The sequence below is a fragment of the Lissotriton vulgaris genome, chromosome 11, assembly GCF_964263255.1.
Source record: "Lissotriton vulgaris chromosome 11, aLisVul1.2, whole genome shotgun sequence".
In the NCBI taxonomy this organism is placed as follows: domain Eukaryota; kingdom Metazoa; phylum Chordata; class Amphibia; order Caudata; family Salamandridae; genus Lissotriton; species Lissotriton vulgaris.
The window spans coordinates 752,039,868-752,063,915 of record NC_141699.1 but is presented as its reverse complement, the minus strand read 5'-3'; the positions used below and the strand labels follow the sequence as shown (position 1 = coordinate 752,063,915).

The following is a 24,048-nucleotide window of genomic DNA, read 5'->3' as shown; positions in this document are numbered from 1 at the left end:
AGTCTCAAAAGATTTTGAAGAGGCAGAATTTCAATTGTGCTTTCCGCAGGCTTAATCGGCTGTTTACAGAATCTCCAACCAGCCAGTCTATGAATGTTCTTTCATCAGTTTAGGTCATCATTCAATTGGGATAGTTTGTCTTGAGTTTCTCAGTCAGGACACCGTAGATTCTAGCAACCAGTGCTTAAAATCACACCACCTTTTCAAATAGGCATGAATTGGTTGAGGTTCTCAAAGTAAGGATTCCTGTGTGTTTTTTACTAATTCATTTGTGTTTTAAATGCAAGTATTTCTATCGCTGGTTGCAATAGATTCCAAATTAGTCTTAGTGTATCAAAGGTTTTGGAAGACTCCTCTTCCATCCCTACAATGGCTTTTTCAAATCTCGTTGTCCAGTGAATTGGGCGACCTCTGTTTAAGATTAAGACTCATGCATTGTTGCAGATGACACTTGAGGATGAAAGAAGCTATTTATCTTCATTAGTGTATAAGTTGAAGTACACACTATGTCCATTTTCACTAGGATCGGGTTGCACAGGGTTTAAACAGCGTTTGTCTTCACAGAATTCCAGAACCTTTATGGGGGGTTCATAAGGCGATGTTCGATGAAAAGCCTATCCGGAATGTCAAGAAAAATGATAATCTAGAAGATTGTGCTATGTATATAACAGGAGGACATGTGCTGAAGGCATAAGACCCCATAGCCCCAATTCTTTCACTGCATGCATCTTGGACTTTTTCATCATTAAGGGGGAGCGTGGGGATTGCCATCCACGAAAGAGGTCTTTATTTTTCCATCAATTTTTGTCAGTAGCTTTAGGGGGATGTTGATAGGTAGCATGCCGAAGACAGTCTTGGGGACCACTATCGTTCTGATTGTCTGATCTCACACTCAAAATAATAATGGTACATTTTTCCTTTTGGTTCGTATTTGTCTTTTTGTCTTAATGAACTATGATTGGAGAAGGTCTAATCATTAGGATTTAATCTTCCTGAGGAGCCACTGGAATGACACTCGCCCACAATTGTTTCACACTGGATGTTGTCATGGGCATAGCTTTGATTTTAGACCACTTTATTTTGGGGGCTCAGGTCAGCCCTCTCCAACATCGTAGTGCCATTCTACCCAAACAAAGATGTTTTTTCATGTCTGCATTGAGGTATCACAACTTTGCCATCCATGCCATAAGAGATGTAAAAGTGTCCTCACGTGGTTCCTGATGTTTACCCTGGTTCAATACCCACTTGCTTTATATGTATATGAGTAGATCACCCATTGAAGCCTAGAGGCTAGCATTTTCGCCAGTATTCTTGAATGGGATTTTGCTCCACAGCTGGTACTTTAATGATGATCTTTCCCTGGTAAGGGATCAAGGATATACCTGCCCTGTTGCTTTTCATCCAGAGGCCTCCGTTTTCATCCACACTTTAAAAGACTTTGCTGAGAAAGAGAGTAACAGTGGGGGCTGTGGCCTTCTATAATGCATATGGGAAGCTATCCTCCTCGAGCACTTTTCATGTGTTTATGGATTAGATAGTGGAAGCCATCTTCTCTTCTGTTATCTCTTCCTTCAACACTTCCCTCTGATCCATAGCAAGCATGGGTAGTTGAAGCTGCTGCAGAATTTATTTTCTTGATATACTGTATGGTTGCTCAGAGCGGTTTAGTCTTGGTAATAAGTAAGTAATTAATTTGTTTTAGTATTTCAATTGGGTGTTAGTAAATGACCCTGACCATTTTGTTTTGCCAGTATGTGGAGATGATGTCCAGTATCCTCAGAGAATGTTTCCAGCCTTTTCGGCTTGCACATAATATCTCATTAACGTTTTTATAATGCTGGGCCAGTCTTGGATAATGGAGGGGGGGGGGTCCGATTATATTTTGCTCTTACTATATACCAGAAAGTTATAGGTGTAGCCTAGAGTGCAGTGAAATTCACTTCCTTTCTCTTTGGTTGCTATATGCCTCAACAGGCCGGAGCCAAATACTTTGAGTAAGTGGGTGAAATTAGGGAATCTTCATTCACATTCTGGTAGTATTCCAAGGGCTATACAATGTGAAATGTTCAACAGACATGGTGTCCAATTTTTGATTCCGGCCCTGAACATAATATGGCTGTTCCTTTCCAGGTTCTTTTCAGTTTCTCTGGTTCAGCATGGGGAAGATGTCTACTGAAGTAGTTTCAGGTCTCGGAATTTGGTGGCTATATAAAAGTGTATCTTTTTGAATTTGACATATAGGTGAAAGCTTTTTACATTTAGTGACCAGATGAATAGATAAGCATCGTACTCAATTTTTACTGGCCGTGTTTGCAAGATTCAATCCTATGTCGTCCTCTATAGACCCCATTACACAGTGTAATCCTGATAGCAATGAATGGGTTTCTTAGAAAACATTGAGCGGGGAATATAGGAAGAATATCCACTATGCCGGGTGACCAAGTGGGCCAGGAACGGCGAATATGTTAAGCAGGTGGGAGAAAAGAATGTGCCCTCCAAGGTCATATTTGCAATAGTAATACTAGTATAAAAAATCAAAAAAGGAAAAAAATGTCACCACTCGTTTGAACGCACTATTAGCTTTACGTATGCAAGCTTTACAGACAGTAGCTGTGCAATCACTCTTGTTTGAATCAGAAGGCTGGCTGATATCGTTATTTGTAACAGCAATGCTTACATGTTTGCATGGGGAACCTCAATTAGTTTCTTCTTCCTTCTGATACTTCCTCCAGTCTGTGGTCTTGGTTGTACCACTCTTTTAGAGGACCTTGTGTTTTCTGGCGCTGCTTCTTTTCTTTTGATCGGGTGACTACTATCCTGAGGCGTTCTAGATGGAGCCATATCCATTTTCTCTCTAGAGTAGACTTAATAGTTTGATTGAGTCATATTCTTTAGATTTCCCCTAAATCGGTATCATATTTGTGGTCTGGAATTTTTTGAAACTCTGGTTGGTTTCTGCAACATAGGAGATTTTGCATCCTATGCACTGGTATATGTCCTGTTTATGACAAGTAAGCATCCAACCTTCCTGTAGAACCAAGTCGTTCTACAGCATAGTAACTCAGTGGCTTTATCAAGTTAAATCAAACCTATAGTCATGTTCCTACCTAAGTCAGATCCCTTTGTTTTTCAATTGACCAATTTCCACTATACCATTTTTCAGCGAAACTCCTTAAACGGGCAGCTACAAAAAACTTTTAAAAAGTCAACTGCTGCATGGTCTTCAATTAGGATTTCAACCCATGAAACGGACAGAGCCTGCCACTGCTAATAAGAGATGAATTCCTCATCACATTAGATGAAATGAACAAGCTGCCCAGCTCCATCTCGATCTCGATCTCCTTGCAGTGTACAACACTGCACAACACAACACATTGATGACCATTTTAGAAGATTTGTTCAGTATCCGTGGAAATGCTCTTGGCTTGCCCAATGCTTCACACATTCAACCAACGACTGTGTATTAAATATACAAGACCCTTTTGTGCTGTGTCATTTCATGCTGTCCTTCATGGAATCCTTGGTCTGTCCACTCCTTTTCAGATGCTGCTCCTAGCCCTTTTCCCAGTTCTTCAATTAGAAATAAGCTGACAAAATAAAAATTTACATCAGCATGAAAAATAACATCAAGTACTTGTCCAACATTGGATGACAAAAAAAAACTTTTTTGTCTGAGTGAAACTGTAACCGGTATCCTAATTATAAGAGCACCAGACTCTACCACTCTTCTATAAACTCCCTTTGTCTAGAAGCTGTCTCTATCACATGTAACCAAGTTAAGATTCTAGGGATCATCTTTGACACTAATCTCTCATTCACCACTCCAATCAGTGCAGGTGTTCAGGGTATCAATAAATGCATGAGAAAATGTCTTTCCACACAAACCTCCCTACGCACTTAATCAACAAGTTGCATTGTCTCTTGGCATCTAGATTGTTGCAATGGACTGTATCTAGGTCTCAGAAAGAATCTGACTTCCAAGTTAGGCTGCAGGGATGTGTCTGAGCCAAGAGAGAGATGGCAAAGTGAAACCAGCAATCCACGTACTCCTAGTGGGATCCGTGAATACATTCAAGAGTCTGTTTTATCCATAAGGCCTACTGGAATAAAGTCCCACTATATCCACAAAAGTTGGCTCCTTTTCCACCTCCCTGCCAGAAACCTCGGATTAGCATCAACTCATTTGATCCTTTAACTTATCTGTCAACTGAAATAAAGCAGCAGATCTCTCTATTCGGGAAATGCGTAGCCTGTGCTACAATTGTCAACATATGGGCTGATATGTTTTTGGGCCTTTGGGGTGTGTATTGCGTCTGGACCCTTGTTTCCCACTGTATTCCAACTAATATTCTTGCCTTGTATTATGCTTCTAATTCTCAGTTCTCACAAAGGCAGGGGTATGCTACTGGAACAAATGGCCCTTGTCGTCCTGCTTTCTTGAAATGTGATTGTGGAATTTTCCCGGATCAGTACAACACCTTTCTCCTCACTATTTACTTTGCTTCCAGGGTGCCTAAATTGTTGCTGCTTTTATTCACTTGCAGTGGTCTAATCAGTCATAATTTTAGAAAACACATTTTGTGTCAACCCAGTTTGGTGGTTAGCACCCAGTTGCTAGTGTACTGATGCCTTCAGCTAAGAAATTTGTATTTACTACCCAGAGTATGGTATGTAGAGTGCGGTTATTGCTTATTGAGACTGGCACTTATATATGAAAAAGTGTGGTCCACTAAACAGCAAGAAACTATTTTTCCAAGCGGTTATGTCGACAGATTCTGGCTATCGGGCCGTCATTCATTCAAAATGTCTGTCATGAGTGGCTGAGATAAATTGAAGTACAGTGTCCCTACCTATGGAATCAAAGACCAGATCTTCTTGCGAAAGAACATGCAATCACCTAATTCAATTAGAAATCTGTTTCAGAAAACTATAGATGTTCTTAGTCAATGCTTTCAGTTCTCTTTGCTTCCAGCCTCCTTGTACATTAATGTTATGGTTTTTTTTTCTGCCAGAGGATGTTACAGGTAAAGCATAGAGTGTTGGACACCAAACCATAAATGGTGCTAATGTCAGGCGCTGATGTTAGCATAAGGAAAGTTCAGTGCTCTTTAGACACACAGATCATTAACATGCTGAAATGAGGGCTAACCAAGTTATTAGAAGAGGACAAGTGGGTTCTCTTTATTGATGCATATGGCTTCTGCTCAACTCTGGCAACTGGTACACGGAGCATGTAGAAAAGCCAAGAGTGAGCTTATTATGGCTATTAAGTCTAAAATCCAGCTTGAAATAGCCAAGCATAGGAAGTTGTACCAGTATGTGATATCTGAAGCAAAAAAGGAGTGGGAGTGTTTTCTTTGGTCTGAATTACATGTAGCAATTTCTAAGAATGATAACGAGTCTTTCTGTGAGATAGCAGCGTGCTGCCTCAACAGTTGTCAATCGACCCTTGATTTTTGTATCCAGCCACAAGATTGGATAACCCATTTCAAACAGCTCTATTCTCATAAATTGATACCAAGGTGAGATAAAAGGGTGCTCGATCTAGTTTTACTTCGAAAACTTCTGATTTGTCTTTACCCTTACGGAAATGCTGCAATCTATAAACTCTTCTATTCCTGGTCGTGCTACGGGGCCAGATTGACTGCCCGATTATTTATATAGGGCAAACCCTGAAATCTGGGGGCCATACATTAACTTGCTTTCAAACACCATTTTGGCTGGTATGGAGATTCTATCCTCCTGGAAACTAGCCGAAATTATTACCATCTATGAAAAAGGGGACAGGGCTAATCCGGCCAACAATTTGCCAATAAGCCTCATCGATTCCCTGAAAAAAATCTTATGTAAACAGGTACTGGCTTGTTTACAAGAGTGAATCAGGGATGCATGTATACTTACGGATTGGCATGCAGGCTTTAGACAATATGTGAGTTCACTGGATCAGGTTTTTCGATTTGTTTGTATGTATTTGCGAGAGGTGATCATAGGCAAAGGCAAACTTTATGTTGCCTTTGTCGATCTCTGTGCAGCTTTTAATTTAGTTCCCCGAGCGAGACTATGGAAGATCCTTGAAGAGACTGTTTTGCTAGCCCTTTGCTGGATATTATTGTGAGGCTTTATGCTGACGCGTTTGCCCAGATGAGGTGGAGAGGGACTGGGCCCTGACAGACCCGATCTGCATGAATCGTGGGGTCCGCCAGGGGTGTGTTTTAGCCCCCACCCTTTTCCATTCTACATTAATGGGGTGCTTGACTTGTTAGATCAAGATGGGTACGATGCCCCTGATATAGGTGGGCAGAGGGTTCCTGCACTTCCCTTTGTGGGAGATACCATGTTAATTTCTAAATCGCCGTAGGGTTTGCAACAGCTCCTGAACTCTTTCCAATTGTTCTGTGAGACTTGGAGCTTAATAGCTCCAAGACTAAATGCATGATTTTTAGTAGACGGTTGGCGACTTCTTGTAAGAGGAGGATGCTAGTGGGCGCCACAATTTTAGATTTTGTTCCGAGCGTTCAGTACTTGGGAATTAAATAGACCAAGAAGCTATGCTGGACACCACATGTGTAAAAAGCCCTGGTATCCTTGATTCAACACACAACACATATAGGAAAAATCTACAGGAAAACAATATCTAAAAGGGTGGGTCCAGCATTGGAAAGTAATAAAATGATGGCCCTAGGGACAGTTCTTTATGGAACTGAGCTGTGGGGTTACTCCCATACTAAAGGCCTATCTATAGTGTAGCAACGATTTTTAAGAACCTTATTGAATCTGCCCGTTAGTACACCACTGTCACCTCTCTATTTAGACCTGTGCCAAAAGAAAATTCAGATAAGATTGAATGTAGAATGTTGACCTTTTGGCACAGGTTATGTACAATTCCTGCCCTCGAGTCTTATAGTGAGGGTGTCAAAGACCTTTTGGTCTCTGAGTACGCCCAGAAAATAACCTGGCTCTGTGCTATGAAGGATTTGCTCAATAGAGTGAATATGTAGGAGTATTGGACCAACCCTAAAAGCATGTGCATGACTGGTAAGGCCAGTATAAAAGGACTTTTTGGGGAAAATGTGGCGGTCCACAATATCCGGATGTGTACGGGTTCCCTATCTGTGTCTTTTTGTTTTCCGGACACCGTTAGCCGCCCGTGAAGATACAATTGACGAAATTGCTCTTCCACTGCCCAGGAAACTATATTTGCAATTCAGGTGTGGTACCTTACCCATAATGTCATTTACCAGTCGATGGCAACAGAAAAAAGGGGATAAAAGATGATGTGCCCGGGTTGTGATGAGTGTTTTGAAACACCCATTCATGTTTTGTTTTGTTTTTCTGTCCCTTATATAAACAAATACGGGCCAAATGGATTGTTCTTGTGTAAAACTTTGGTTGTAGGGTGCACAGGGAGGTGTTCAGAATATTACAGAATGACACTAGCCAGATGGTAATCTGTACTGTGGTCCTGTTTCTTAGGGCCTTTTGGATTAAGCATGTAAAACATTTACAGTCTGCTATGGTTTTTACATGAGAATGGTTTTAATGTGAGAGGCACTGAGCTGTGACATTTTGTCTTTTAAAGATGAAGGTACATTTTGTGATTTTGATATTTTATATATTGTTTTAGCAGTGATTGCGTAATGGGTACAAGTGCCCTTTTTCCTTTTAAACAATATGCTATTTCTCGTCATTTTTAAAAGTGTGTTTTTATGTATTTGTCTACTGGGTAATTGTTTATATATACTTTTATGATCATTATCAATCGAAATAAAATTATCATGATGATGAAATGAGCACTGCCTAGACCATTAAAGCTAAAAAAAATAAGTATATATTAAGTCACATTAGATTTAAGTTCACAATTGGCACACAAACCACAGTGGTTTGTTTCTGTAACCAACAACCATGCAGAGGGGACTGCCATGGCATGCCACCCTCTCCAGCATTACAGTTTTTCTGAAAGTTCACTCTTTTGTCTGGCGTTGCATACAACCTGGGTAGATAAATGTTAGGACAATGTAAATTGTAAGATATTGAAAAGAGTTTTGTTGCCGTCCTTGGCTGAACTCAAAACGGTACGATGCATGCACTCTAAAATTTCCGTACTGTTGTGGCAGGTTCTTTCATCTGTATCCATTTCACAAGGACACCCTGGGTTTATGAAAGGATAATGCTTGAAGAACTAACAGTCGAGGACCAGAATCCCAACATTTTGAGAATCCATGGCAAACTGATAATATTTGTAGGAAGTTTTAAGTTGTATAAGTACTGTTTGCAATCAGATAATTTGTTCTCTACCATTGTAAATATTTTATTTTACCTCTTTCAATTTGGTACAGTGAATAAACCGAGTCCTCCAAAAGCTAATGACCTTGCAGTAATTATGTACACCAGTGGATCCACAGGACTTCCAAAAGGAGTGATGATCTCTCATAGCAACCTTGTTGCTGGCATCACTGGGATGGCTGAGAGAATTCCTAGCTTGACGTAAGTATTCATTTCCCAAAACTAAATCCTATTACATGCGTAAATGTTAATAATATCAGCAGTTAATGGATCTGGAAATGCGATCTATTTCCCAAATTCTCTATCCTCTCACTACAGTTTCCGCCATTTCCAAAGTTTGGAAATCGCATCTATTGAGCATTTATTTATTCAGTCTTTGTGTTTCTTAAAATATTTAAAAGTAACATTGTGATGTAACAAAAGGTGCTGACATCGCATTTTGTTTTGATAGCCTGAGCCATCTGGAACCTATTAAAACTCAATTTTTATTGTGACTGTTATACAGATTTGTCTATAGACAAATACCATCAAAATAAAAGTTATTAATGTTGCATGGTATGCGCATACAATTTTTGTCTTCATTCGTGTTATTACAGCTTTCAAACCTCTTTAAAGGTGTTAGACATTCACTGGTGATTCCTCCTGCAAATTTTTCACATTCATTCCTAGCGTGAAAATGTAGGTTTACAATAACCATGTGAAACTGGACACTCCGGGCAAAGCACCACCATCTGTTGAAAACAGTATCATATCTATTGTTCGTGCTTAACTATGATTTTTTAGGGCTCCCCTGCTGTGCGCATGCGCATAGCTGGCGAAGCTCTATAGGGGCTTAAACAGCGTTTAACCAAGCATGATTCCACTGGCGATTCCATGCAGTGCATGTTCTTTTTAGGTCCTTGCGCAAGCCCTAAAAAGCGCGTGCACAATGCCACCAGCCACCAGCCGCCTGCCTGCCTGCCTCGCATTACCACATCAAAGGCAGCCCAGCCTCCCTCTCACAAGCTTGTCAGCGTGCGCTCTGCATTTCTCCTCCCACCGCAGTTGCCATCCCCTAATTATTCACGGCCGGCCGGCCGTACTTTCAGTTTCACGGCCGTCAGTATATCCTTTGGGCTTTGTTTACGCATTTGCGTTTTACCTTTACATGCATTTGACATATTTACAGTTGCATTACATTTTACATTTATTTCGAGATTTAGCCATAGGTAGACTAAAATGATTTTTCGTGACACACACAATTTACAGTGAAGTGCTGGAGCCATGACTGAAACCTAGGTCCCCAGGTCCCCAGGTACCTTAATAGTTACATTTGCCACTAAACCATATCTAATGAAGCATTTAGTTGTATTCTTGTGTTGAAATTATTTGTTATTACGTTTCATGAAAATGTCAATGCAAATGATTTGTGGAAAAATAACGTTTTTACCTGCTGGCTGGAATCGTCTCTTTTTTTCCTGTTCTTTGCGTTTGGGCTATATTTTAGTACACTTGCTCCCTAAAGTGCTTGAAATTATAAATGGCATTTCTGTTGGGTTCCAGAGGTTCCCTCGAGGTCTGTTTAATCTAACTCCGCCCGAGGCGCTCTGCAGCATCCTGCTGGAGTGACCTCCTTTCAACTCTTCTTTGGCAGCTGCACTGTAGAGGGATGATGTGCCAGCATCCTCTGATTGTCATCAGACCGACCCGACCCGTGCTGCCCCTCCCCCACATCTTACTACAACCGCGGTGCCCTTTTGTACTCTCACCAACTGCGCTCTGCAGTGGGTGTTTTTGTTGAATATTTTCAGTTATTTCATTTGGTGCGTAGAATACTGCTAAATAGGAAATGACACGTTAGGCCTAGCAATTAACTTTGAAAACTGCTTTTTGTAGACTTTCGCTGTTCTTGCACCACGTTTGCTCTTTCCAAAGGAACCGAAGTTTAAACTATATGGTTACATATTTAGCATGTCCAAATTGATCCTTTTTCCACTGAAAGGCAGGCTTTTGTGTTTTCCGAATGAGCTTCTCAACCCTAGTTCGAAGAACAGTGACAAAACTGCGCAGCTATTGCCATTACAAATTAAATAAATTATTTAAGTATTAATTATTTTAAAAATTAAAAGCCATTGTTTTTTGTAATATCAATACATCTAAGTCACGTAAATACAAAACATGTTGCATTACAAATGCTATAGGTGTCACATTTGCGAAAGTTATAACTATTGGCATTGTAAATGACAAAGCTATTAATTTAGCTATTTTAAAAAATAACACATAAATAAAAAAAATGTCATTTATAAGACGAATAGCTCAAACTTTCCTAATGCGAGCCCTATTGCATTTCCAATGCTTGTTTTCTTAATTCAGCATTGAGTTATTCATAGATTCATTTGCTTGAATTATTTGCATCTCTTGGGGATTCCCTTGCACTGTTAAAATAGCATTAACATAGCCCAACAAGCATGTTTTTTTAGTAGTACATCCACTCATTTGAAACAACCCAAACTACAGCCAGTGAGGTGGGTGTGCCGGTCTCGCTGCTGACCCTAGCTGCCACCATAGCTCAAATTTCTTTCACATAATGTGTGTGAGGGAGTCCCTGGGAAAAGCTCTGCTCTTTGCTTTTGTAACAACCAGCTTCCCTGGATTTTCGTCCTCTTTTTTTTACCCACCAGTCTGCCAACTTCTAGCTCCACCCATCTGTGAGTTGTTGCGGTGGGCTTTTATATCTCTTTGCGCTCAGGGGAGGCCCTCTCAAATGTCACAGTGGAAGATGAGAAGAGGTCTCCTTTTTTTTTTTTTTTTTGAAAACCTTTATTTGTGTAAATGGATGCATACAAATACGGGCCTACAACCCGGGGGCCGGCCACGGACCAAACTGGAAAGCACCATTATCAATTAAAGGCACGGAGTGATTAAGCGATACTACCTAACGCTGCGAGTCCATGATACTAACTAAGTGGAACCACTCGACATAGGATCAGAGAAGGTTAATTTTTATATATTGAGAGAATAAAGGATCAGTTGTTTAAGAAGCGACCTGGTGTACATGGCGGGGATCAAAACCAACTACATCATAAAAGTAGATCCACAGATCAGTAATCAGAAAAGTCCAAAGCATGCAAACCATAGATGCCCTTGCAGTTCTTCATTGGTAGTGTCCATTCGCAACCTCATGTGCCCAGAGACAAACAGAACAGCACTCCCATAACAGTAAAAACCATCAGGTAGACAGATAAAGTTGCAATCATTATACAACCCAACCCGGAAAATAAGAAAACAAAAATACTAGAAAAAGGGAATAGGGGGACTCCACGTTACTGTACCCGCCCCACGGCGGTAATGGCGATCAATAATCTAAATAGCAAACTTGCTTAGGGGCGGGGCAGCTAAGTCCGGATAAACAGAGCCGAAAGTACCATGTTTTATATAATACCTAATCCTCCCCCCCCCCCCCCCCCCGTAACTCACCCCACGGGAATAACGCACAGTCATGGAGACCCAAGAAAAGGACACAAAAGAGCCATAGAAACAAATAACTATCTAATAGACCCTAATCCACCCACCCACCCCACCCTGCACCCCTGCAGAAGGCTACGGCCTACCCCCCCCCAGCAGCGTGCCTGTCGCCCTAATTATGAGCCCGAAATATAGAATGAGACAATATAGGGGAAAAGAAGGAAAAAGAGAAAAAGAAAAGCCTGGGGAGAGGATACCATGTAACAGGGAGCACGGCCCCCAACCCCCGCCCGCACAAAGCATTAGCTAGGCCCAAAACGAAACTGGCAAGTTTTCGGGTAGCCATACATCTTAAGGAATCGACAAAGTATCACAATTTGGGGCAGTCCATAACTCCGTGCACCGAGTAATAGTCCTCCGGAGTAAGAACCGAGCTCACCCCAGTCCTTTCTTAGCTAACGCCACGATGTACGTTGATGTAGTGGGCATAAAACAAAGCGATGAGAAAAGGCCGTGGAAAAGTCGCTGGACGGACAATGGAAGCAACCCATGGGACCTCCTCCGCCGATGGCAATGCAAAAGCTGTTTACGGCAGTCATGTATACCAGTGTCAATGATCACCAGCAGTTCCACCCGCTTACGTATCGGAACATCGCTACCCCCACCAGGAAGCGGGGAACAATCAGCGACCACCTCGGGCCCATCCGCGTCCCCAAGGGACGACCCGGGAGCAATGGCGGTCATCACATTGTCTTGTACACAAGAGTCCTGGGCCAAGGTCAGTTGCCAAATCTTCAGCGCTTGCAGGACGTCGCCAATCGTGGGTTCGGGCTCACCAGTGCAGGCCCCAGCGTAGTACAGAGGCAAGGAATCGGCATCCCGGTGCGTTCCACAGGATATGGCATCAGCCGCCATTTTGCGAATACAGCGCTGTCCCTTCGAGACCAACTCCAGGGGTGGGCTCACCAGCAGGGCCCGCGCGGGATCCCCCTCAAGCGCACAAACAGCATCCGCGGTGCAGAAATGAGAACCACCAAAAGAGGGGGATCCGCCAGCGCCACCGCTCCGCTGGAATCACTCTCCTCCACCGAGCGATGAAGTCCGGAATGGCCGGACAAGGCAGCAAAGGGGGGAGCCACCAACACGGCGTCCCCCACACACAACTTGCCGCACACCACCTCTGGAACACCGGACGGTAGTCCCAGGCGCGTTCAGTTGCCTCCGGGCTCTTCGCACATCGGCATCTTCCGGCCGGCCCCAATCCTCCACCCGAGGCCGCCGCCGACACCGTCTCGCCGGCAACTCACTGAAGGCGAGGCCCCGGTCTCCACCCCAAGGAGGCCGCACTTCCTGGGAGGACGCCGCTGCGGACCCACTGAGCGCCGGATCCACCAGGATGGATGGTAAGTGTCAGCAGAACTTCGTATATAAATTGTTATCCTTTTTGGGCAGGATATCTGACAGGATAGTCGAGTTTGGGCAGGGAAGCCGGCGGAGCCGAGCTACCGTGCGGCCATCACGATGTCGAGCTTGGCTCCTCGAGGTCTCTTCTTGATCTTCCCTTCCTGTTGTCAAGGGATGATTTATTCAGATGACTTGCACTTGGACTGATTTATTGCCTTAGCCGAGCTCCTAAGCCTTCTTGCTGCTGCATCTGTAAAATATTCCCTTCAGAAACTCCCAAGGAAAAGAGGCTGTGCCTATTCCCATCTATCAGCGAATGATTCTGTGCAAAGAGCCCCAACAAACACTTTCACGAAGGTGGCACAAAAAAAGCAGTTTTTTCTGTGGTGTTACTGCAGTTTCGTATAAAAAGTCACTTTAAGGGGAGCTTCCTGTTGTTTGAAGAATTTTCTATTGTTGACTTCACCACGTCGGTTGCATTAACAGTGGCAGTCCCATGGTTGATGGCCTCATCACCAAAGATCTTGGTCTTGTTGTTGACTATCACATGGCTGTTAGCCATTCCATCATTGAGTAAGAACACCAGGTCAGCGACCATTTTTGCAATGATTAACCTGACAAAAACGACCCTGATTATGGACCAGTTGACGAGCACACTGCTGCAGAGTGCCTTGCAAAAAACAAAAACCCATCAACCATGTTGATGACTACACCGCCATGACTGTATACAGTTGTTGATACCATTGACTTTCTTTCTTCTTTTTTTTGAAAAACCTTTATTTTAGCATTCAATAAATACAAGTATGGGCATACAACCGCAGGGGCCGGTCGCTAGACAAATTAAGACCGCCGATATCACAGTACGACACAGCTCATCAGCCGACAACCCAGAGGTCCGGCAGCGATTCAGGATAAAACTTGTATTAGAATGCACAACTGGGTTCCAGGATGAGACCGGTTTCATTTTATATTATATAAGAGAGGATCAGGTGCCATACAATCAGACAGAAGAATGCGGGGGACAGGGTAAGAGACAGGATATGCATGTAATAACCACTATAATGGAGTATTGGCGCCAAAGCATATAGATCGGTACAAACGAACACACAATATACATTCCATGTTCCTCCAGTTCTCGGGGCCTGCCCACCCAGAAATCAGGATATCATAAAAGCATAAGCACTGAATACAAGCACACGATAAGAATCCGAATGATTCATAGCTACACTGATCCTTTAAAGAAAGAAAGAGAAGGAAAAGAAAGGCCATAGAAAATAAAAAAGGCGAAATAAAAACCCCTGTCCAGCCCCCCACCCTGCACCCCTGCAAATGGCTACAGCCTGACCCCACTAGCAGCGTGCCTGTCGCCCCTAATAACTAAAACCCTAAAGGTAGGAAAAAAATGGAGGAGGGCATATCCATTTGGGCTCCCAGCCCCTTTAGTACCCCCGCCAGAAACAGCCACCCCCTATCACTAAAAGACAAACTTACGACAACACTATAGAAGAAATTAGAGGGTACCGTGAGACACCGCCCAGCCTCTTAGAGCAAACAGTTGCAGGTCAAACACTTGTGAAAGCCACTCCAACCCTTCCCGACCTAGTCGTTCTTAACCTTGGCCCTTCCGAACAAGAACACGAACCCCCCCCCCCCCCCGCAGCGAGACCCAAAGGCACACAAAGAAGTAACAAAGGAGAAGAGTCATCAAAAATAAATCCATGGTGACTCGCAGGCAGTGAGTCCACAGGAACTTTAGACGCAGAAGAACTCTCCCTTTAGATGAACAGTCCCAATGTATCCTGCACAGGAGTCGTAGAGTCACCAAGAAAGGAGAAGATGACCACAAAATGAATGGAAAGTCACAAACAAAAGTCTCCGGGAGGGGAACGCCTTTTGATATCTCCAAAGCCGATAGTGATGGAAGGGTCGGCAATACAATGACATTCTCAGGAACACCGTCTCCCAGGGCACCATCCGATGGTTCCAATACTTGTTTCCTCACGGGGTTCTCGCACTGAGTGAAAATGGCCACTGTTTGAATGGCTGCAGATTCCTGTTCCAACAGTAAGGCTGGGTCCGGTTCCACCAGGAGCATCTCAGATAGGTGCGTGTCCAATTTGCTCAACAAGATATCCACATGTGAGCGAAACGCCCAAATTTCTGCCAGTATTGACCTCAGCGATGGCTCATGCACCGTTCGATCCATAGTCTCATGCCCGACATCAATCACAATCACCTCCCCGGGTGAATCTGGCATGCTCGGGGGGGGGGGGGGGGGGGCAGACAAACAGGATCACGAACGTGCAGATGCGGAGGGTGATCGGTCTTTATACGCAGCCACGGTCTACCCGGTTAAGGCCGCAGGCCAGAGACCCCGAACCACCGAACCCCGGCGGGCCCAATACCGGGTCTGCGGGACTGGGACCCCCACCCGCAGCCAGCAGCAAGCAGAATCACTCCTCCGTCGATGCTGAGCAATAGAAACGATCGCCTCCAAATTCGGGCTTAAACAAAGCCTCCACTCCGGTTGACCGGACCCAGCCTGGTTCTCCTGGCCGATGTTGTTGCACTGCAGCCCGGCTGTGAAAGTACTCTAGGCCCCGGCTTCACCTCTGGAGTAGGCCACAAACTTCAACTCGATGGAACTTCGTCAAACAAGCCGATAAGTTTCCGGATTTTACCATCGGAGTGCGGAACAGTTCATGCACACAGAGACTAGGCGTTAAGTCAGGATAATGTACAGGATATCGTGGCGGGTTACGGAGGTCGGCGGAGCCGAGAGCCTAAGCAGCCATCTTGTTTGCTGACGTAGCTCCTCCCCCCACCATTGACTTTCTCTGTGACCTCTTTTCCACACCATTAGTGGCCTCAGCCTCTTAATTGTAGTTTCAGCTGAAGGAGTTAGGCACTTACTGATCCACATCCTGGATTTAGAAGTAGATGTTGTTCAGTGACCAAGAAAAGGTTTTGGGCCTGGCATTACAGCCAGTGCAACTTAAGATCCACTACCACTGGTGTATGAAGAGGATAAATATGGAATATCGCCACGTGGAGAGGATGTTGGAAATAATTCCTACAATCCACAGAAAGCTGTGCAGAAGTTAGTCCCATAGCCTTCTTACTTTTTGCAGGAACTTGTACAAGAAGCCACAAGCAAATTCGTCCTCCACCGTCACACCAGTTACCTTAGCCTCAGTTGCCACATACTCCAGCGCTGCCTGTGACACCTCTGGTGCCACTTACTGTTCCTCCTTCCTATAAAGACATGGGTGAGGAAGGCCAGCAGCTTAATGACCAGGACATTGTTCCAAAAGGGGAGAAAAGCAAGGTTCAAGAACTTGATAACAAATTTTAAAATTATCACAAATGGAGAGATTCAATCCCTCTATAAGAGGAAAATAAAACACCTTCGCAACCGGGTTCTCCACCGGACGACATTGCCCAGTTCCATCTCCTATTGGAAAGGAGGCTTAGGAATTCAGTCTACAGATGGCCGCATCAGCACGGCAGTTCTTCTTTTCTCATTTTAAGGAACAGCTAAGAAAGATAGTTTAGTCCTTCCCCCAGCTCCTATGTCAGGCATTGCCCTCTGGCTCTCAGCTTTTTACTATCGCCAAACAGATTAGCACCCCCTAGGTAGGGTCTGGTCGTATTCCACCAGAAGCATTTCAACAAGAATTGTCCTCCATGCAGGAGTTCCGCTCCTAGATATATGCCAAACAATTACGTGGAATAGCAGACACAGGTTCACCAAGACTACTGCTTGGACTTAGACACAACAGAGCTTTCTTCATTGGGCACAAGCAGCGCTATGCAACCTGTTTTTATTGAAGGGGAGCCTGCTTTCCACTTACTATTTGCTGATGCTACTCATGTTACTGCTTGCAGCTGTGATTCAAGCATGTGAATCTATAAAAGATCCCATGCTGGAGAAGAAATTATTTACTCGTAACTCAAAATCTCCAGTATTGCTTCATAGATTCACATGCGGCCCTCTTTACTGCCTAATCAGAGGCTCTCTCCCTATTCTTTGTATTGTTCATATTTGTGTTTTGAAATATATGAGCTCTGGTGGCAGTACAGCATTAAGTACACAGACATTATTGGCTGCATTTTGGGTTGGTTCAAATTAGGTGGATGTGATATTAAACATGCACCTATGACAATGTTAACACTTTATTGCTATTCCACAGTTACCTGTGGTGGCCAGCTTGATGAGTGAGAATGATTCAAGCATGTGAATCTTTAAAAGATACCTACATTGGAGAACTTAATTTACAGGTAAGTAACCCTCTTCCTGTCATCTTCTCCCTTCCTTTTTTATTTTCAAACGTTATTCATTTTTGTTTCTTTACACTCATGATTTTGTTCTTTACATAGACCACATTGTCTGTGACGGTTCTTTTAGGCATCTCTGATCATAAACAGGGTGGTACACAGAATAGTCACAAAGCTGATTATTCGTTGGGGTGGTTGTGAGACCTCACCAAGTAATAAATGTCACTGTTCGGTATTGGTCCAGTTAGGTCACTTTAATTTAAACTTCAGCTCTGTCCTGGGGAACTGTGGCACAGAGCAGTCGGGCGTATATAGTATAAAGCATTTATCAGTACCAAAACGGTCAATAAATAGAAAACACAACAGAAACTAAGCCCACTCCAATTTTTTAAAATAGTATATCTTTTTATCTTTAAATAAACACCAAAAAACTAAAATCTGATTAACCACATCGATGCTAGTGTTATTTTCCTCCTGTGCTGGAAGGCTTTGATTCCCATTGTTCATGACAAGCTCAGCTCGTCATGAGTATGACGAGCTGAGCTCGCCATGAGCGTCCAAGGAGTTAAGAGACCCCTAGTTACGATTTTTCAAGGATGTGCATAAATCACTGCTTTTGCATTGACACAGGGACGTTACTGTTGTCTTGTAGTTTCTCGTTACAATGTCAGTTAAGAAGCCTTGCAATTAAGTATTGCTGAGATTTTTGTGTACTGCTAAGCACACATTTTCAGTGTTGAGGGCCAACTCCTTGTTACAATGTTCAAAATAATCCATTGGAACATAGTATTAGAGACAGCTGTTTAGGTCTCATGTGCACAAAACTTTCTCCTTGAAGGCATTGTACTAGATCTTCTCTAAGAAGGCACCATGTCTGTTCTTGTTGCAGGGACCACTTGAGGAGCAGAAGTATCAAAGTCTTTAGAACAAGCTTATACTCTGCTTTGTACAAGACAGACTTGAGGTTGCTGGCTCCAAGATACTGCAATCCACTCTAGTTTCCCAGGCCTCTGAAGAGAGTATATCCAGTGACAGACAGACAATCCACATTATTAGATTAATTAAAATCATAAAAGTACACTGACAATTTGTACAGAATTAAAGTAAACCACATTTAAAAACATTTTCAAAAAATCATTGTACAATTTTTCATAACCATAAAATAGCCTTAAAAAATAGATAAAAACAATAAGAATCATACGATATAGGCCGAATAATTACACTATTGTAAGTCTGGCACCTGTTTTTTTAAAAATATGAACAGCAGCTACAAGAAAACTAGAAATGGCAAACATATCCATACTATTCAACATTTGAAGATGGAGCAAGGCAGGTCTAACTTGCAAAAAGCCCTTGCCACTCAATATAGGGATTAAAAACTTCCTTTGAATTTCATTAAAAAGGTCACAGAACATCATAAAGTGCATAGTGTCTTGTACGGAGTAATTGTCACATTGACAGGAAGCTGCATCCTTTGGTTTAGATCACACAGGTAAGTCACCCAAGGTCAAGTGGATCAAATTAAAATGGAACATAATCAATAACCAGCAGTGGAAGCCCGATTCACCAATTTTAGATAGGGTTCAATAAACAAGGTAGATTTAGTTAAAAAGTGAGCCCTAACTAAGGGCTTCTTCATCTCCTGAGCTTCCCGTTCCGTCAACAATAAGTTCATAAAATTAATCTTGACCCACTTCACATCTTCCTTACAGATTCTATCTGGTGTTTCAAAAAATTCTTGGTGCCCCAATTTAAATAGCATGGTCTTAACATAGGCCACCCACTTAATTTTGCTAGCTTTCTCCAGTTTGACACAATCCCGCAGGATTTTTTTTTTTAAACAGTCTTTATTGAGGTTTTTCATTAAACAAACAACCCATCCCCACCCTGACACAGGCATGATAATTAAATGAATATATAAGCATAAACATAAATATAAACATAGGTCAGAATAAACAAATAATTTATACAAAAGTATAGTTTGCTCAGATCTAATAAAGAGGTAGTTTCATCCTATACATCCTTATTTAACCCGTATGTTCAATCAATTGTGCGAAGGGTTTCCAGATTTCAAGTCCTAGCTTCTTCCTATTTCGGCCCTTTCGCTTATATATTGCAGTTTCCAGCTATAAGTTGGCACTAAGCGTGTTTGCCACTGTTGGAATGTAGGTGGTATACATCAAGCCAAGCTGATGCAAGACAAATTCTAAATACAGCCATTGCCACATATATCAAGCCCCTTGTGTACAGTGGTCGTGTATCAACACTTGCCCCAATTACAATTTCGGGAGTGGTTATCTATCTTATCTTTAAAAATTTTAGAGAGAAAAGAGGATATCTCCTGTTTTATAATAAAGAGTTCCCTGCAAGTGGCTAACATGTGTATTAAATCAGCTTCCGGTAATGAGCATCTAGGACATTGAGTCCCCTTGCCTGTACTCCACTTAGCTATTTTTTTAGGCATATAATAGAGTTGGAAAAAAGTCTTATAATATTGTGCCTGTAATTTGGTTGAGATTAAGATTGATTGACAATGATCGAAACTCATCTGAATAGAGGATTCTGGAATATCTAATTGATCCTGCCAAATTTAGATATGTTTATGTAAATCGTCAGGCAACATGGTAATCAGATTGGTGTATATTTCCCCAATTTTAATTGTATTATTTTGTGTAATCGTTTCAATTAATTATATTTTCCGGAATGCGGAGTTGCCACCACCCTTTTTTAAAATAAAATCTCTAATTTTAGATATTTTTAAAAAATCACGATGATCCAAACCAAATCAAATGTAGTAAACCCAATTGAATTATAAAATGAACCAAGTGTCGTGATACCGAGCCTGACCCACCGTTCCATGCATGCATCGGAAAAGATCTCTGGGAGGTTGCGATTTCGATATATAGTTGTATAGTGCGAGAATCTACCAATCCCGAGGATTTTACATATATTACCCCATGCAGTATAGATACCCTTTAAAGTTTTAAACCGAACTTTTTTAAAGTGGCAATCATATGAATTTCAACCACCTCAAACTCAATCCAGATAAAACTGAGGTGGTTCTCACAGGCGGCTCAAACAGTCCCTGGACCCCCGCGTTTTGGCCCCCCTCACTTGGTGTACCCCCCCCCCCCCTACCTTCTCACTCAGTTAAAACCCTTGGGATCACACTGAACCAACATCTCACCCTGCACTCTCACTTCAGTCTGGTGGTATCATCTTGTTTCTTTACCCTTCGCACCATCAGGAAAATTTCCAGATTCTTCTCCCCCTCTGCCTTAAAACTTATCCTGATGGCAATGGTGTTATCTCGCCTAGACTATGGTAACATCCTGTATAATAGTGTCCCGGCCTATGCCCTCCGACGCCTTCAGTTGGTCCAGAACCAAGCCGCCCGCCTCAATTATGGTCTCCCTAAATTGCACCACGCCACCCCTTTACTAAAGGACTTGCATTGGCTGCCCATCCGAGAGCGGGCCCTCTTCAAACTTGGCTGCACCACGTTCCAGGCCCGAGCCGGAACTGCACCAGTTTTTTAAAATTCCGAAATAAAAAATTACACCCCGGTCAGAGAACTCCGTTCCTCCACCCAGTCTCTTCTTTCCGTACCACGCTTCAGGAAGAAAAGGATAGGCGGGATGAAATTTTCTGTACTTCGTCTCACTTTCTGGATTTCTCTCCCCCCTACCATCAGATCTATACCCTTGTACTCTGACTTCCGCAAGACGCTCAAAACTCATCTTTTCCTGCAAGCCTTTCCGTCTTAATCTTCTGCTCCCCGTTCACTGGGTTCAAATTGCATCCTCAGCGCCAAGAAACCGCTAGGTATATGTGTGCTTAATAAATTCTTTTAAATTCAAATTAAATTCAAATATGTCAAACGCCAAAAATGATTTTGCGTCTCTTCGCCTAAAATAAGTTCCTGTGGGGTTGGAACCCCACTCATTTTCTCTGATAGCGAGTTTGAGGTTAAGAGTGCTCTACTATAGTTAAGAATAGTCGCCCACCAATAAAGTTTAAGATTTGGAAGGGCAAGCCCTCCCCTATCTTTAGGAAGATTGATGAATTGTATGGCTCTACGTGATTTACTGTATCCCCAAATGAAACAAGAGAATATTCCATCAATTTCTTTAAAAATGTGTTGGTCGAACATTAGGCATATAGTTCTAAAAAAGTATAGGAATTTTGGAAAAAATACCATTTTAATAAGATTACATCTACCAATAATGGTTAGCTGTAAATTATGCATTTTCTTCAAAGCTTGATCTGTTTGTTTCAATAGTGGATTAAGATTAATTTTAACCAAATTATCGAGATTTGAGGTAATATTAACTTCTAAATAAACTGCATTAGTTACTACCCTATTATCACAAAATCTAAGTTGGTTATAAATTATAATTTGAGTTTTATTTGAGTTTAATTTATAACCCGAAACTGCTCCAAAATTCCCGGCCTCTTGTTCGATTAATTTTATGGCCTCCTCTGGATTAGTTGTTGTTACAGCAATATCTTCAGCGTATGCCAATGTTTTGGTTGCTCCATTGGGGTCATTATGGGTCTTATATCTTGATTATGTTCCAGTTTCCGAATAAACGGATCTATAAAAAAGGCAACTAGTAGGGGGGAGCAGGGGCAACCCTGCCTTGTACCTCTTGTCACTTTAAAATCATCCGATGCCTCACCATTTATCATAACTGTTGCTTCCGGTTTAACCTATAACATGCGTATTGCCCTAATGAATGTTTCCCCTATCCCACTCCTTGACGTAGTTGTCCATAAATATTGCCAGGAGACCCTATCGAACGCTTTTTCAGCGTCTAGCAATATAAGAGCCATAGGGTCCCCCGCAACTTCAGCTATGTCAAAGAGTGTGATAACCCTTTGAATGTGATCGGTGGTTGATCGGCCTGGAACGAAACCATGTTGTCTAACTGAAATGACTTTATGAATTAGTGGAGCAAGGCGACTGACCAATAATTTAGAATAAATTTTAGTCATTAATTAGGGTGATCGCACGGTAAGCCGATAACTCGGCCGGGTCTTTGTTCTTCTTCTGCGGATATTAAATTCTAAAAATTCTGGAATCCATTTTTCTATATGCTGACTATATTCTTCGTTGAGCAGATAAGCCCTTTCAAAAGTCCACCTCTTATGATTCGGTTGTATCTTACCTTTTATCAATACCTATGATTAAAGGGTTATGCTCAGACAAAACTTTTGGCAATTTATCTATAGTGCAATTTATGGCTATGGAGTGTGAGGCAAATATATCATCTATTCTAGCCAATTTGTGATGTGGATTGGAGAAAAAGATGAAACCTGGATTATTTGAAGATTGCATTTGCCAGCAGTCAATAATACCATGTGTATTACAGATCTCTTCCAGGGCCTTATATACGCTCGGTTTCCTTCCTTGATAGATAAAATTGGTTGGCCTTTGCCCCCAATCTGCTGGGAGATCCAGGTTAAAGTCACTGCAAATAATTAATGGTAATGGCCAATGTGCTAATTCATTGTTCAGAAATAGAAAAGGAGCAGTATCATCATCTACGCACCCATATACCAAGCAGATAGTTAATTTTTTCCCTATACTATATTGACATTCGGTAATGGCCCATCTTCCAAATTTGGCTGCCGTTGATTTGCCAAATTGAAGACCCTTCCACGTGCCAAAATTGTTACTCCCCGTGTTTTATTTGCCTGACTTGTTGCCGTAATCACCCTATATCCTAAGGTTTTTAAGACCAAGCAAAAGCAAAGCTAAAACACCGTTTAGCACTCAGTCAGTAGAGAGGGAACCAGCAAAAACAGCAAAGACAGCTCATCAGCGTTTTTATCCACCGTCTAAAAATAATTTTTCTCACTGCTATCTTTCAGTGTCTTTTAGTGTCTTCAATGAGAAAATGTTACGTGTTAAACCCGCAGGATTTGATGATTCAAAGTCAATGCTGGGTTAAGCCAAGTTTTAAGCCACCACAATAACGGGGCGGTTCTTAAGACATCTGAAAGATAGAGTATCTCCAGTGTATATTTTAGCTTTCTAGCGGGGCTTCTACATTATGCATCCCATTTGGCAACCTCTTCGGTGATGTGTGAAACATTGCGTCATAGTGCGCCTCCAAAATCATTAATGCTGTTGGTTCCAGACATTTTGGAACCAGTTATGGAAATCGTTCCGGCTCCACCTACATGAGACAAGCAAAGGTTTCTAAAGAAAAAGAATGTGAACTAGTGTTGCTGTTCCTCAAGCCAGCTCCATTGCCTCAATCTGGTATCGTTGCTGCAGTGAAAAAGAGATTTCCAAACACAACCTAAGCTTTAATACAGGCACAAAAGCTAGGGCAGGATTACCGTAGGAAGGTGGATATCGGACTATGGTTACCCCAGATTTTTTTGCCTAGTGTTTAGCTGGTTTTCAACTTAGTTAGCTGGGATCCTGCTAATCAGGGTCCCAGGCTATCTGCTCTCTCTGTAAAATGGACTCCATGTACCCTAGGTACATCTCCAATTGGATATTGGGTCACCTTATCAGCCCCTGTACAGTGTACTATAGGTACCCAGGGCATAGGTGCATCCAAGGCCTACCAGGGGCTGCAGCGTATCTTTTGCCACCCCTGGCTGGCCATCCAAAATGACACA

At 42.4% G+C, this 24,048-nt stretch overlaps 1 protein-coding gene across 1 annotated transcript in view; it reads left to right on the top strand.

The window, feature by feature from the left end:
- Positions 1–24,048, top strand: part of ACSL3 (acyl-CoA synthetase long chain family member 3) — a 569,394-nt gene that overhangs the window by 304,280 nt on the left and 241,066 nt on the right. The window contains exon 6 of the mRNA XM_086943874.1: positions 8,337–8,484. Within this exon, the coding sequence (XP_086800000.1) occupies positions 8,337–8,484 (148 nt within the window). The remainder of the gene's footprint in view (positions 1–8,336; positions 8,485–24,048) is intronic.